The sequence below is a fragment of the Stigmatopora argus genome, chromosome 1 (genome assembly GCF_051989625.1).
Source record: "Stigmatopora argus isolate UIUO_Sarg chromosome 1, RoL_Sarg_1.0, whole genome shotgun sequence".
Classification (NCBI taxonomy): domain Eukaryota; kingdom Metazoa; phylum Chordata; class Actinopteri; order Syngnathiformes; family Syngnathidae; genus Stigmatopora; species Stigmatopora argus.
This window is the reverse complement of record NC_135387.1, coordinates 7549452-7562333: the sequence shown is the minus strand read 5'-3', so window position 1 is coordinate 7562333 and position 12882 is coordinate 7549452. Positions and strand designations below refer to the sequence as shown.

Genomic DNA, 12882 nt, shown 5'->3' with positions numbered 1-12882 from the left:
TTCAAGTTTTTTAAGTTTGTCATAGCTAGTATTATTGATTCTGGAATGTGTTACGCTAATTCAAAGTACAATGCTTCTCTACTTAAGAAAAATCCAAGTTCTGGAACCATTTAATTTTGTGAGGAGAGGTACCACCGTATTTGTCATTCAATTAAAAAAATGTGACACACCTGGTAGCCCTTCCTCCACTGAGTCTCATGTTCAGGGGTCGTGTGAACAATCAAATCCTCGACTTTGGCGCGCCTAAGAGGATTTTTTGGCATAACGGAACTAGGATCACTGGATGTGTACTTTTTTGCTGAGAAGTGCTCAGTTATCTGGTTGGTGCTGTACGCTCGCCTTCTTGCAGACGGCTGACCATCGGACCCTGACGATGGAGCGGAAAAGCCAAAGAAAATGATTCAAGTGATTATATTTGCAATCCTTTTAATGCTCATAATAATGACTCCTAATAAACATTTGACATTCACTGACAAAAGTAATAAAAAATCAGTAACTTCCATCCTTTTATAGGGCACGCATTACAATACTATGGATTTCAAAATACAGTGCCGTGAAAAAGTATTTGCCCCCTTCCTGATGTCTGTGTTTTTTGCATATTTATCACACACAAAGGTTTCAGAACATTCTCATGTTATTTATTTATTTTTTACGAGAGTCATCCAATTCATTTAATCCTTGCTATGAATGCTCATGTGTCAGTGCCACTGGCGGCTCTAGACGTCCAATCTATTTTAACTGGGAGGGCATCCAATTAGATCCATGCTCAATGGCATTGAACTCATTATGTATTTGAGAAACATGTCACCTCATTTCCTACAATTGACAATGATAGACGTCCATCTGTTCATTCTAAGCGCCATCAACAATGTCAGTGAATGACTTAATGATATTAAAAATATATATTCCTAAATGAACAACATAGTCATTTGCTCAACACCAGGGTAGATTGATGAAATCCCTAATCCAAAAAAACTACTCATAGGGAATGCAAAACTAATCGCCAATTAACAACCACCTCACGTGTAGGCGGGAAGTGAGCCTTGTGGGATTCTTACCATGGTCATTTTCTATGGCAACAAAGCTGCAATCTATCCGAGAATTCTGGCTGGATTCATCGAGAAACTCGTCGAACTGGGGCTGATCATTTGCAGAGGTCTTCAACAAGTCCTCATCCTGGGAGTGATAAAAGACGGAGCTGCCAGAGCCGATGGAGCGCATCATGCTGTATCGTCGTCTTTTCTCCTGTTGATCATGATGCATGTGACACAAGCCTTTGTCACGTTTGGATTGGATAACTTTATGCATCCCATATTCGGGAAATTTCTTTGTGACAGTAGCAGAGGGTGATTAGACAGAACAACAAAGCAAAAGCACAAAGTACAAAGCAAATCAAAGTAAATGGGATCATTAAGAATCACCAAATCAGATCATTAAGACAGAAAAGCAGCAAAAACACAAAACGAGCAAGAGTGGACGGAGCTACCACCGCCGGCTGCCACTTGAACGGCGCCATCTTGGTTGCGGTAGCTAAAACGGATACAGACTCAAAAAGACGTTGTAAAGTTGGACAAAAACTGGAACCAGACACAGGAAGTCTTCCACAAGATGGGGTTTGACGGGTGATGGAGAATAATATGACCTTAACACATTCCGTAGACTCGGACTTCAATCTAAATAAAAGTAATCATATTTAGGAATATGTCACCAAATAGGACTGCCGCAATTAATTGACTTATTCCCTATCAATTTTCGTTGTACGTATAGACAACTATTTTAAAAAACTATTAATTCATTTTTTTCACGTACCGCTTATCTTACAAGGGTTGCGTGGTGAGAGGTTCTGCTAGAGCCCATCCCAACCAACTATGGGCAACAAGCGGGGGATAAAGAAAATTGGCTGCCAGCCATTCGCAGTAATTATTTTATGAATCAAATAACAAAATAAGACAAACAGTTAATTTTATATTTGCTTTTATATTAAAAAATAACATATTTAGAATTTGGCACCTGTCATTTAGCATATATGACAAAGGTGACTACTAGTACACCCTTTACGTTTTTGTTAACATTTTATTGCATTTTTTGGTGGGACAAATTAAAAGTAAACACATTAAGCCACAACGTAAAGTAGTAGTGTGTAACTGTAAATTTACTGTTATGTTTAGCATTACAAAATATCATACTTACAGATTTAGGATTGGCATGGTAGCGGGTGGTGTCACAAACGACAGCGTACCCAATGAGGCTGTCTCCAGGATACAGGAAAGTGTTGCCCACTGGTGAAAGTAGGACCTCCTTGGTCTCGGGAAAGAGCCAATCAATGGAAATGTCACTGAGTACCGGACACATGGTCTTCTTCAGAGATTTTATCATCTGTGAAGATAATGACATTGTTAGGGAACGGAAATCCATCGATGGGTTTAGAAAAGAGCTGCCTTACTTTGTGGTGTAAGCGAGTCAAAATGCCTCGTAGCAAGTAATAACAGATACTGTTTTGATCACAAATCAATACTATGTTGTGAAAAAAACCTACTTTTGGTTGGAGTCTCTCGCCTTCAGCCAGAAACTCGGCCGTTCCTCTGGACACTGCCGCTACTTCGTGTAACATCCTTCGACAAGCATTCTGCCCAATGCCAAAAGTAAAGCATCTGTGCAAAATGATTTGCACAAAGAAAAGCTTAGCATATCAATATGTTGGTTAACAGAACACTTGATGTCATGAGAGTCAGAAATATGATATTCTGGTGATGCCTTTTCTTTGCTGTACATTATCTGGGCTTTGAACATCTTTCATAAAAAAGTCTGTTCTTTCAGAGCAAAAGTATTTTTCTTCTGAGAAAAAGTAACAACTAAAAACACTGAATAGGTTAATTGACGTCGGTGAATGGGTGAACATGAATGGTTTGCTATTGTATGCCATTGAATGGATGGAAGTTCTTGTTCTGAAAGTAAATTGGACTGACCTTAAAGATCAGATATCCGAAATGGTTGCCTTGACCTCGTAAGTACATTTTGAGTCATGCTCATGGCAAACTAAACCACAAACACTGTGATTAGTCTTAATATTGGTCATACTAGATTCAATTCTGCCTTCCTTATCCGTCCTATCGGTTTGTTTGTATATTCCCTTTGCACATGGTAATCACCACAGTAAAGGAAATCATAATGAGCTTGTAATGTTATGTAGCGTCATGTTCCTATTTGGACGTTCCCCAAGCACCACAATATAAACAACAACAATAGGAGTTTACCAAACTCTCTATATATATTGAATATACAGTACTAGAGATGTAAAAAGATTATCTGAAAACATAAAAAGGGGAGCAATACTGCTGGAATGTTACAAAAAGAAGGAATAATCATTTTATGAAACCGGCAAGCTCGAGTTGAGGATATTTGTTCATCAAGAAGAACAAGACAAAAACAGCTCGTTCCAGTACTCCATTTCCATAATGACACTAGAGAAGGATTTAAAAATATTGGAGCAGCGTTCAAAACAAGATGATTTCCCACAGGCCTACACATTCTTATCAGTGGGGATATTTTTTCAGTGACATTTTCATGGGATTAAAGTTACATTAAGATGTAAATATCACAATTAAACCCAGCAGTCTCTCAAATGCTGTTGCTCCATCGGATGAATGAGTTTTTTAAGTAAGTGCTGTGTACAAAACAAAGAAAATCATTTGATGCCACATGCCTGTGACGGCCTTACCTGACGTAGCGTGCGTGACTACGCATCAATTCAATGACTTTGCCCGTGTTGCTCACCGCCCCATCGGTCATCAGAAACAGAAGACGGGGATGTCCAGAAAATATCGGCTGCTTCAGAATCCATTTAAGGGGTGCTAAGATATTTGTACCACCCATGTCCGCGCGAATCTTTCGAACATATTCGCAAGCCAGAGATAACGCTTCCTGGATCGTGTAGAAGAAATTAAAGAATATGTCAATATTGATTTTCCCAGGTGCAAAATTATTCATCTACACTAAGAAAGCTAAGTAAATGCATAGTTGGCAAATTTACATTACAGCCAGAAGGTTGGAATCAAATCTCTAAAAATAAGGAATTGGGCTCTCCTTCTAATCTTCTTAGAACAGTATTTTCCACATTTTTAGACCACTGAGAGGGCACAAAATGTCACTTGCTTTGTTGTTCTTATTGTTGAGGACACTATGGAAAATAGCTACTCCTCAATTATTTTTATTTAAATTTATGATTTTAATATTATTTCTATATATATTTCATCTTTAACAAAAGAAATGGCTGAATGTTAAGATCAACTGTATGTATACATGTGCATCTATGTGTATGTATGTACTATATATGTGTATGTATATATCAGTGGCGGGCCGTCAGGGCCTTCAAGGCCTTCTCTGTTGGCCTAAGAAATATCTGAATCATATTATATTTGGTCCATCAATACTTATTATTCCAAATGGTCTGTAAGCTTCCTTTCATTGCTTTTCCCCCTGGTTGCACTGCTTCCAGATGTGTGTTTTCATATTGAAGCATTTAACCAATCACATTTCAGCCATTATTTGTTGTCAGATCAGATCTGCCTCAAAGCCTTCACAATCAGTTCTGCGGGGTCTGCTGCATTAAACTAGACTGTTGCTTTTAACCAATCAGATTTCGAGTTGGCAACCCCACAATGATTTTTCATAGGTGTTAGCATTTTGCTGTCTGGGATACGTCATTGCTTTCACCAACTATGATTGGCTAGTAGGCGGGCCAAAGCAGTACCCGAGGCAGCCGAGATCGCAAACTTCACCCCCAATGGCCGACAGAAGCAAAAACAAATGGATTCTGTTTGCTCACAAAGCTATTTTCCAGACGGACTTTTCCAGAAAAAAATGGACATTATTAAGAAAGGGCGGTCAACTCCGAAGCTAGCAAGCCTATTACAGCCGGGAAAATGGTGTGTGCGGGACTTTCAGTGCGCTAACTTAGCTGCACCACCAAATAGAATATTGTTGTGTTGATTTAAAGCCATTTTCAAAACGGACTATGCCGGAAATATGACAGGACAGGCTCGACTTTCATCATTAGCTTCGATGTCGATAGGAAAGAAGGAAGAAAGAAAGGAGGATGGATATTGTGTACAGTTAAAAAGAATTTTTGGTGAGTATAATATGGCTATATTCCTAAATAATATTTCAATTGTGGGCCCGGTTCTGATATCTGAAAAGCTCCAGTGTTTGTATTTAAGCTACAGTGTTTGTATTTAATCACTAAATGCTGCTAGGATGTGGATTTTACCCCAGTTTAATTTTTGCCGTTTCACCATTGACGTCCATCGCTGTCTTTTCCCGAGGAAATCACCCCCCTGGCCTGGTTGTAATGTCTCAAAAGCTCCAGTATTTGTATTCAATCAATAAATGCTGCTAGGAAGTGGATTTTACCTAATTTTAGTGCATTTTTGGTCATTTCACGTATGGGCGTATCGACGTTCATCGCTGTCTTTTTACCGGGGAAATGATACTCCGGCCCCGGTTCTGATGTCTAAAAAGCTCCAGTATTTGTATTTAATCAATAAATGCTGTTTTCGGATGGATTTTACCCCATTTTCGGGCAATGTTTGCCCGTACGCCATTGACGTTCATCGCTGTCTTTTCCCGGGAAAATCGCCCCCCTGGCCTGGTTTTAATATCTGAAAAGCTCCAGTATTTGTATTTAATCATGAAATGCCACTAGGAAGTGGATTTTACCCCATTTTTGTGCATTGATTTATTGATCATTTTTTATGTGTCGCAGCTCTAGCTGCAGTAGAGGTTTTATAGCCCTAAAATAGTTTTTGAGGGTTGGATTGATACGCTGAAGGCGCTACGAAAAAATGCACCGACCGCCACTGGTATATATATATATATATATATATATATATATATATATATATATATATATATATATATATATACATATATATATATATATATATATATATGGGTCATTTTCACATAATTCAGCAAATAACGGTAAAGATATGGCCCTGGACTTTCCCTTTATGTGTTACAAAGTTATAAAAATTAATTACTACTGCTTTGTTTGCCACATATTATACTACATTTGGCACCAATTTTAAGAGAAATCTATTTGAGACACAAATACATTGAGAGCCAGTTTATGTTGAATTTGTCCACTCCGTTAGATGTCCAGAATCTAGTGTCACAGTTTATAGGAATGAAAAGTCGGGTTATGATTTATTTGTTTGTCTCTATTTAGAATGTGTTGTTTAGATTTGTTTCAATAGTATTTTCACTCAAGTTGTCTTTGAGAAAAATGCAAAAGAATTGCAACTGCAAACAGTTTTACTGATGTACCTTTCATATCAGTTAGTGTGTCTTTACCGTTATCACATGAGAAATACACCAAAAAATTCACAGTAAATACACCAGGTGGCTGGTGTGGGAGAAGTACCAGGATGTTGTCAGCCATATTGTCAACGCCAGCTAAGCAGAAGCCATGAGAATGAAACTAAAACCAAGGTAAGGACCATACCTGTGAAATGTCGTAACAATTCCATGTCTTTACCGATGTCCTAAAAACTTGGTGAACATAATTACTTTGCTTTTTAATGAACTGGGCATGGTGTATGCATGCAGAACACTATCATTTACTGAGTGCCAAGAAATACCATCTACCAATGTCAAAGGCTGAGGTGGAATGTTGTGTCTTTACCGTTAATAAATTTTGTCTTTACCGTTATAACGGGAAAGACGTATCATATAACGGGAAAGACTAAGTAGAAAAGGTGTATACAATAGATATGTAGAGATGAAATACATATTTTTAAATATACAACAGATATGTAGAGATGACGCTAACATGTTATGCTATGTTTATGTGTATACTAATTCCTGCTTTGATTTGTAAAATTTCCAGAACATGAATCCATTTAAGAAAAAAGGCGGTAAGCCACCTGCGAAAAAATCTAATGCTGCAGCGATGCGCAAATGCAGGGAGAAGATTAAAAATGACCCTGGAGCCTATCACAAATATTTAGAGAAAGAAAGGGAACGATATCAGAAAAGAAAGGCACAAGGAAAGATTCCAAATATTCACAAGCTTTCAGAGAGGGAGCAAAGGCAACTGAGAAGAAAATGGAAGCTCAACCAACGAAAGCAAAGGAGCAAGAAATTCCAACAACTGGAAGAGGATCTGCCAAGCACTCCCCCACCTAGCCCAGATGCTGATGAATTTGGTGAACCACAACCAGGACCATCGCAACCATCAACACAAAAGAAAGCTGGCAGGAGAAAGACGCAAGCCCGGGACCGCAAAGCATACAGAACAATTACCAAGAATAATGCTCAGATCAAGCAATATCAAACTGAAATACGGAAATTGAAAAGAAAGATCAGCAGAATGCAGAATGCTCAGCAGTTGAGTGTTAACGTGATCAGCGATTCTCCAGCATCGAAGGCATATTCCCTCCTTTCCAGCGGGAATAACAACAGGATAAGGAAGGAGCTAACATTCTGCTATGCTATCAAAGATGATCTCAAAGCAAAGGTACTAGCCAGCAAAAAGCGACAAAATGAAAGAAAGGCTATACACGCTGCAGTTGTTGGTCCCATTCTACAAAAGTACAGATTGATCAACAAGGCGAAAGATGATTTGCAGCTGACCAGGCATGGTATAACTAGAAATGTCAACTGTAAATCCCTCTTGCAGCACTCCCGTCAGACACGAAATTATGACTACAGTAAAACTGTGTCTGGGCATGTCAAGAAATTTTTCCTCGAGGACATCAATAGTACCCCTGCAGCTGGCAAAAAAGACACCAAGACAGTGCATAAAGACAAAAGGCAGAAGAGATATCTCAATGACACTTTGCAAAATTTGTATGTCAAGTTCAAGGCTCAAAACCCAGATTTGAAGCTTAGTTATGTGGGGTTCACCAGACGGAAACCGTTTTATTGTGTGCACCCAGATGTGACCGGAAGAGACACAGTCAAGTGCAAGCAGCATGCAAATTTTGAGTTGAAAGCATTAAAATTGCACAACATTGGACTACTTACGTCCCGTAACCCCAGTGACTTACTCTCAGCTGCAACCTGCTCTGTAGAGAGGCATGATTGTATGTTTAGAAACTGTGCTGTCTGCAAGAAATACATCAAAAAGATCTACAGGGATGGAACTGATGACATAAGGCAATCAAAGGAGCAAGTGTTATACCACGAATGGGAGAAGGGAGTAGAGACCAGAATGACAAATAATGGGCCAATTGATGTTGTTGTCATCCAGAAGAAAGAAAAATCTGTCACCATTGCGAAACTCTGTGATGACCTTGAGAAAGACCTTGTGGCTCTTATGGGGCACCAATATCGTATCATTCACCAGTACAAGGAGCTCAGACTAGTAAAATCCAGGTTGTCTGCAGATGCATGTGTCCTCCAGATTGATTTTTCAGAAAATTATGGGTGTAAAGCAACTACAGAAATCCAGGCCATGCATTTTGGGGGAAGCAGGAGACAAATAACTTTGCACACCGCTCATGCCACGTTGGCCAAGGAGGATGGTACAAAATATATCCAATGTTATTGTACTATCAGTCACGATTGTAGACATAATGCCTCTTCTGTGTGGGCCCATCTTGACCCGGTCCTCAGTGATCTCAGAAGTAAGGGGGTCAAGGTGCTTCATGTAGTTTCTGATGGGCCAACTAGCCAGTACAAAAACAAAACGAACTTGCAGCTGATGTGTCTCCTCCCCTTCAGTAAGTACCACTTTGAAAGGGTAACTTGGAACTTCCTGGAGACATCCCATGGGAAGGGCCCAGCTGATGGAATTGGTGCGGCAATAAAGAGAGTTGCAGATAGGCTAGTTGCCAGCGGGACTGACATCCTCAGTTGCACTGACCTCCTGAACAACATGAAGAGATCTGAAGTGAAAATCATTGAAGTCAACACAAAAGACATTAATGACGTAGATAACATAGTACAAAATTTACAGGGCGAAACCATACAAGGCACAATGTTGATCCACCAAGTGATTGTACCTCGAAAAGGTGTGCTGCTGCATAGAAAGCTGTCTTGCTTCTGCAAGACAGACTGTGAATGTCACCCTCCACTACGAAGGCTCCAAGTGAAAGAACCAGACACAGAAACCAAGAAAATTTACAAACCTGCAGTAACCAATGCAGAGAAAACCAAAATGAACAAGAGAGTTGGCACAACACAGAGAAAAAAAGAAAACTTGGCATTGGAAGCACTAGAAGCCAAACTGACAGAGAAGCAATTACAATTATTTCAAAGGAGATTGGAAAATGGATATGACGTTGTACATATGGATCTATCAATTCTGAGTGTTACTGAAAGACAAGAATATGCATATTGGAAATCTTGGAATGCTTTGATGACAAAGGCCTGTCAACAAGGACGTGGGAGCAATGGAAAAGAACCTCTGACGGAGTCAAGTGAGGAAAGTGACAGCGACGACGGAGTTGAGCGAAGTGATGATGAGCAAAGTGAATGGAATGGCAGTGATGACGAGACAAGCATAGCTTGCTACCCAGACTCGCCACCTCATGATGTTGTTCAGGACCAGCCGGCCACCTCCCAGAGCTTACCACCAAGGACTCTTGATGACAGACCAAAGGTACTGCTTTTCACATGAACAATGTTAAAATTGTTACATTTAATGATAACAATATACTTTATTAACCACAAGTGGGACTTTGTTCACAAGCTTTAACAGTAGAAGAGAAATTACAGTACAGTACCATAAACATTATTAAACTGTCTGTTAGATACAGAAACAATTTGGATTATGCCTACAGTAGTACCATTTGTTTGCCAAGAACATGTCATTGCTATGAGAATCAATCTGTTTTTCAGGACCTGACCTACCAAGTTGCTGCCCTTACAGATACCCAGGACCGACAAGACATCCTTGAGGACCAGCCAGCTCGCCAAAAGGATCAGCCAGCTAATGAGGTTGGCTCTGGTTTTTAAATTGTGCATGCATTTTGCTGAATGTTTGAGGTTCTTACCCTTCTGCTCTTGCACAGTTAAAGTCAGGGTGGTAAAATTGCTGAAAATGTTGACTTTATCAAACAGAGATGGTGCTGTGACATTGATTTAACATTATAGACCATTACGTGAAGATGGACAAAATTGAATGTTATAAAAGAGTTGTTTGGAACAACAGTCTTACATGACGAAGAAAAGATGTCAGTGCTATTATTCATCAAGCAGCCATTTACTTTAATTTAATCTCACTCCCTATTTATATATGTAACAGCTTAATTCAATCACCTTGTCTCTTGTCAATACTGTACCAATTTGACGTGAATATAATAATATATAATGATTTGTGCTTTCTTTCAGCATGGAGCATCAGTATCTTGTGACAGAGAACATTTGTCACCTGTCCAGATCAGGCCCTTCGCTAATAAGGCAGCACTCTCTGATTATGACAGCCTGGAAGAATCTACTGAAATCTTTCCTATCGAAGATGAAGTCAGTACCACAAATCTGAAGTTAGGTGATTTTGTTCTTGTGAAGTATTGCGGGAAAAAGTCCGTTCAACATTTTGTGGGAAAGATCATTCAAAACTTTGATGAAGATGATGAAGCTCTGGTGCAATTTATGCGTCGCAAGTCCAGTGTTATGAAAAAACCTTTGTTTGTGTATCCTGAAATGGATGACTTGGATGACATACACATAGACAATATTGTTATGAGATTGCCACCTCCTACAACAACAGGAGGAACCTCACGCACTGGAAAGCAGCATGTTTTTGATGTAGACCTAGGGAACTACAACTGTTAAGATTGTGCACTCAAGTATCCTATCATTTGATCATTGCTAACTTTGATTATATTGGCAACTTCTTTATCATTTGTCAGTATTAGCTTAAGATGTTTAGGCTTTAAGACAATTTCATGTTGTTGACAGTAAATCTGTATTTACAATTTCTTCCGTAAGACCGTATATATGTGTTCGAGTTGTATTACAATAAAGTTTACAGATATTAATCAATGTGTATATTTTATTTTTGCAGGGCTTTAAGAAAAAAGAAAAAAAAAAACAAATTTTTTTTATTGAATTTGACTTCAAAGTTTCCCCGGCAGATATCCCAATATAAGGGCTGGGGTACACTGTTACCATCATTTTACTGAAATTGCAACTAAGAGTACTTTATATAATTGCCACTAGTTCTTAATGGCCTTTTCCACACTACTGATACCCACAACAAAACACATAAAGGTCTTAGTTTTTCCCTGACATAGACTGAAGTTTCACCATACTGTCTTTTCCGTTATGCTTGGTCTTTACCGTTTTTGGAATAACGGGAAAGACCAATCCATATTTTTTAAATTTTAATTAATTATGTTTTCATTAAAGTTCCAGCTAAGATATTTCCAGGCAGTGCTAGTGTTGCTAATTAGAGATAATCAGAATGCTTGAATTGCATTTTGTAAATTATTCATTTTCTGAAAGTGTCTTTACCGTTATTTGCTGAATTATGTGAAAATGACCCATATATATATATATATATATATATATGCTTATTTATTTACCTATTTATTAACTATTTATTTATGTATTCTCACCCTCTTGCTACTGTGACAGTGAAATTTCCCGAATACGGGATGAATAACGTTATCTAATCTAATCAATTGATCCACAGGTTAGGATAAAAATTAATAGACATATTCCAGCGATGTATGTGCGCAATTATTTCTCACAATTGATGATGAGACAAAGAAATCCGGCTCCAAAAATTTTCACGCGTACATCCCTAGAATATTCATTCATTCATTTTCCGTACAGTTATCCTCACAAGGGTCAAGGGGGGTACTGGAGCCTATCCCAGCCAACTTTGGGCACTGGGCAGGGGACAACCTGAATTGATGGCCAACCAATCGGAGGACACAAGAAGACAGACAAACAGTCAGACTCACTCACAAATATTGGCAATTTCTAGTGTTCAACAAGCCTACCCAGCATGTTTTGGGGATGTGGGAGGAAACCGAGATACCAAAAACCCACACAAGCTCGGGGAGAACATGAAAACTCTTCACAGGAAGGTCCAGACCTGGGATCGAACCGTCAATCTAATCTAAACCGTGAGTGCAATGTGGTAACCACTCGATCAACGGGCCACCTGTGCCTAGAATATACTATGTACGATATTTCTTTGTGTTTCTGAGAATGAATAACGAAAGAGTAACAATTTTAGGTAACTTCCTCCCTAAGAAGAACAACAATAACAAAGTAAGCGATATTTTGGACATCCCTCAGTATAAAAAAAAACAGTCGTATTGCAGTTAGGGCAGATTTTTTAATTGATTAAATTTAAAATTAGATGAGATGGAAAATGCGAGCCAATTGTGGAGGGTCATTGTTGCTACAAACTGACCATTGTCTCATCTCTTCATGGCCTTACTAACATATTTATTTTATGCTGTGTCAATCTATTTTGTGGAGAAATTTTGTTTATACTGGAACACATGGTCTAGTTCATCATTAATAGTTGGTAATGGAGGTGCGATGAAACATGCGAATGTGAAAAGTGAGTGTGGCTCACTTCTGGAAACCACTTAGCAACCACACACATGTAATCATTGCCACTTCAAATGGAGGGTTTACTAAGTATGAACAGAAAATCAGATACAGGCATTAACTTAGGTAGGTGCTACATCAGCCCCTGCCTCAGCAGGTATTGCCATCTGTAATTGTTCGGTTGAATTATTCATTTAGAGCACATGTGTCAAAGTGGCGGCCCGGGGGCCAAATCTGGCCCGCCGCATCATTTTGTGTGGCCCGGGAAAGTAAATCATGAGTGCCGACTTTCTGTTTTAGGATGAAATTAAAATGAAGAGTAGATATATATATATATATATATATATATATATATATATATATATA

General features: G+C 38.8%; 2 protein-coding genes across 4 annotated transcripts in view; one reads left to right on the top strand and one right to left on the bottom strand.

Annotated features, from left to right (window-relative positions):
• The window catches only part of vwa5b1 (von Willebrand factor A domain containing 5B1), a 37190-nt gene that overhangs the window by 10729 nt on the left and 13579 nt on the right, over positions 1–12882 (bottom strand). For all 3 annotated transcript variants that reach the window (XM_077624306.1, XM_077624148.1, XM_077624223.1), the window contains exons 10-14: positions 3719–3921; positions 2537–2651; positions 2191–2376; positions 1059–1245; positions 171–367 (exon numbers count right to left, since the gene is read on the bottom strand). In XM_077624306.1, coding sequence (XP_077480432.1) covers positions 171–367; positions 1059–1245; positions 2191–2376; positions 2537–2651; positions 3719–3921 — 888 coding nt within the window. The remainder of the gene's footprint in view (positions 1–170; positions 368–1058; positions 1246–2190; positions 2377–2536; positions 2652–3718; positions 3922–12882) is intronic.
• Positions 6008–10985, top strand: LOC144091767 (uncharacterized). Its single transcript, XM_077624425.1, has 4 exons — positions 6008–6489; positions 6887–9604; positions 9844–9942; positions 10336–10985. Exons 2-4 carry the CDS (start codon positions 6890–6892, stop codon positions 10777–10779), a joined length of 3258 nt encoding a protein of 1085 aa, XP_077480551.1. The 5' UTR covers positions 6008–6489; positions 6887–6889; the 3' UTR covers positions 10780–10985.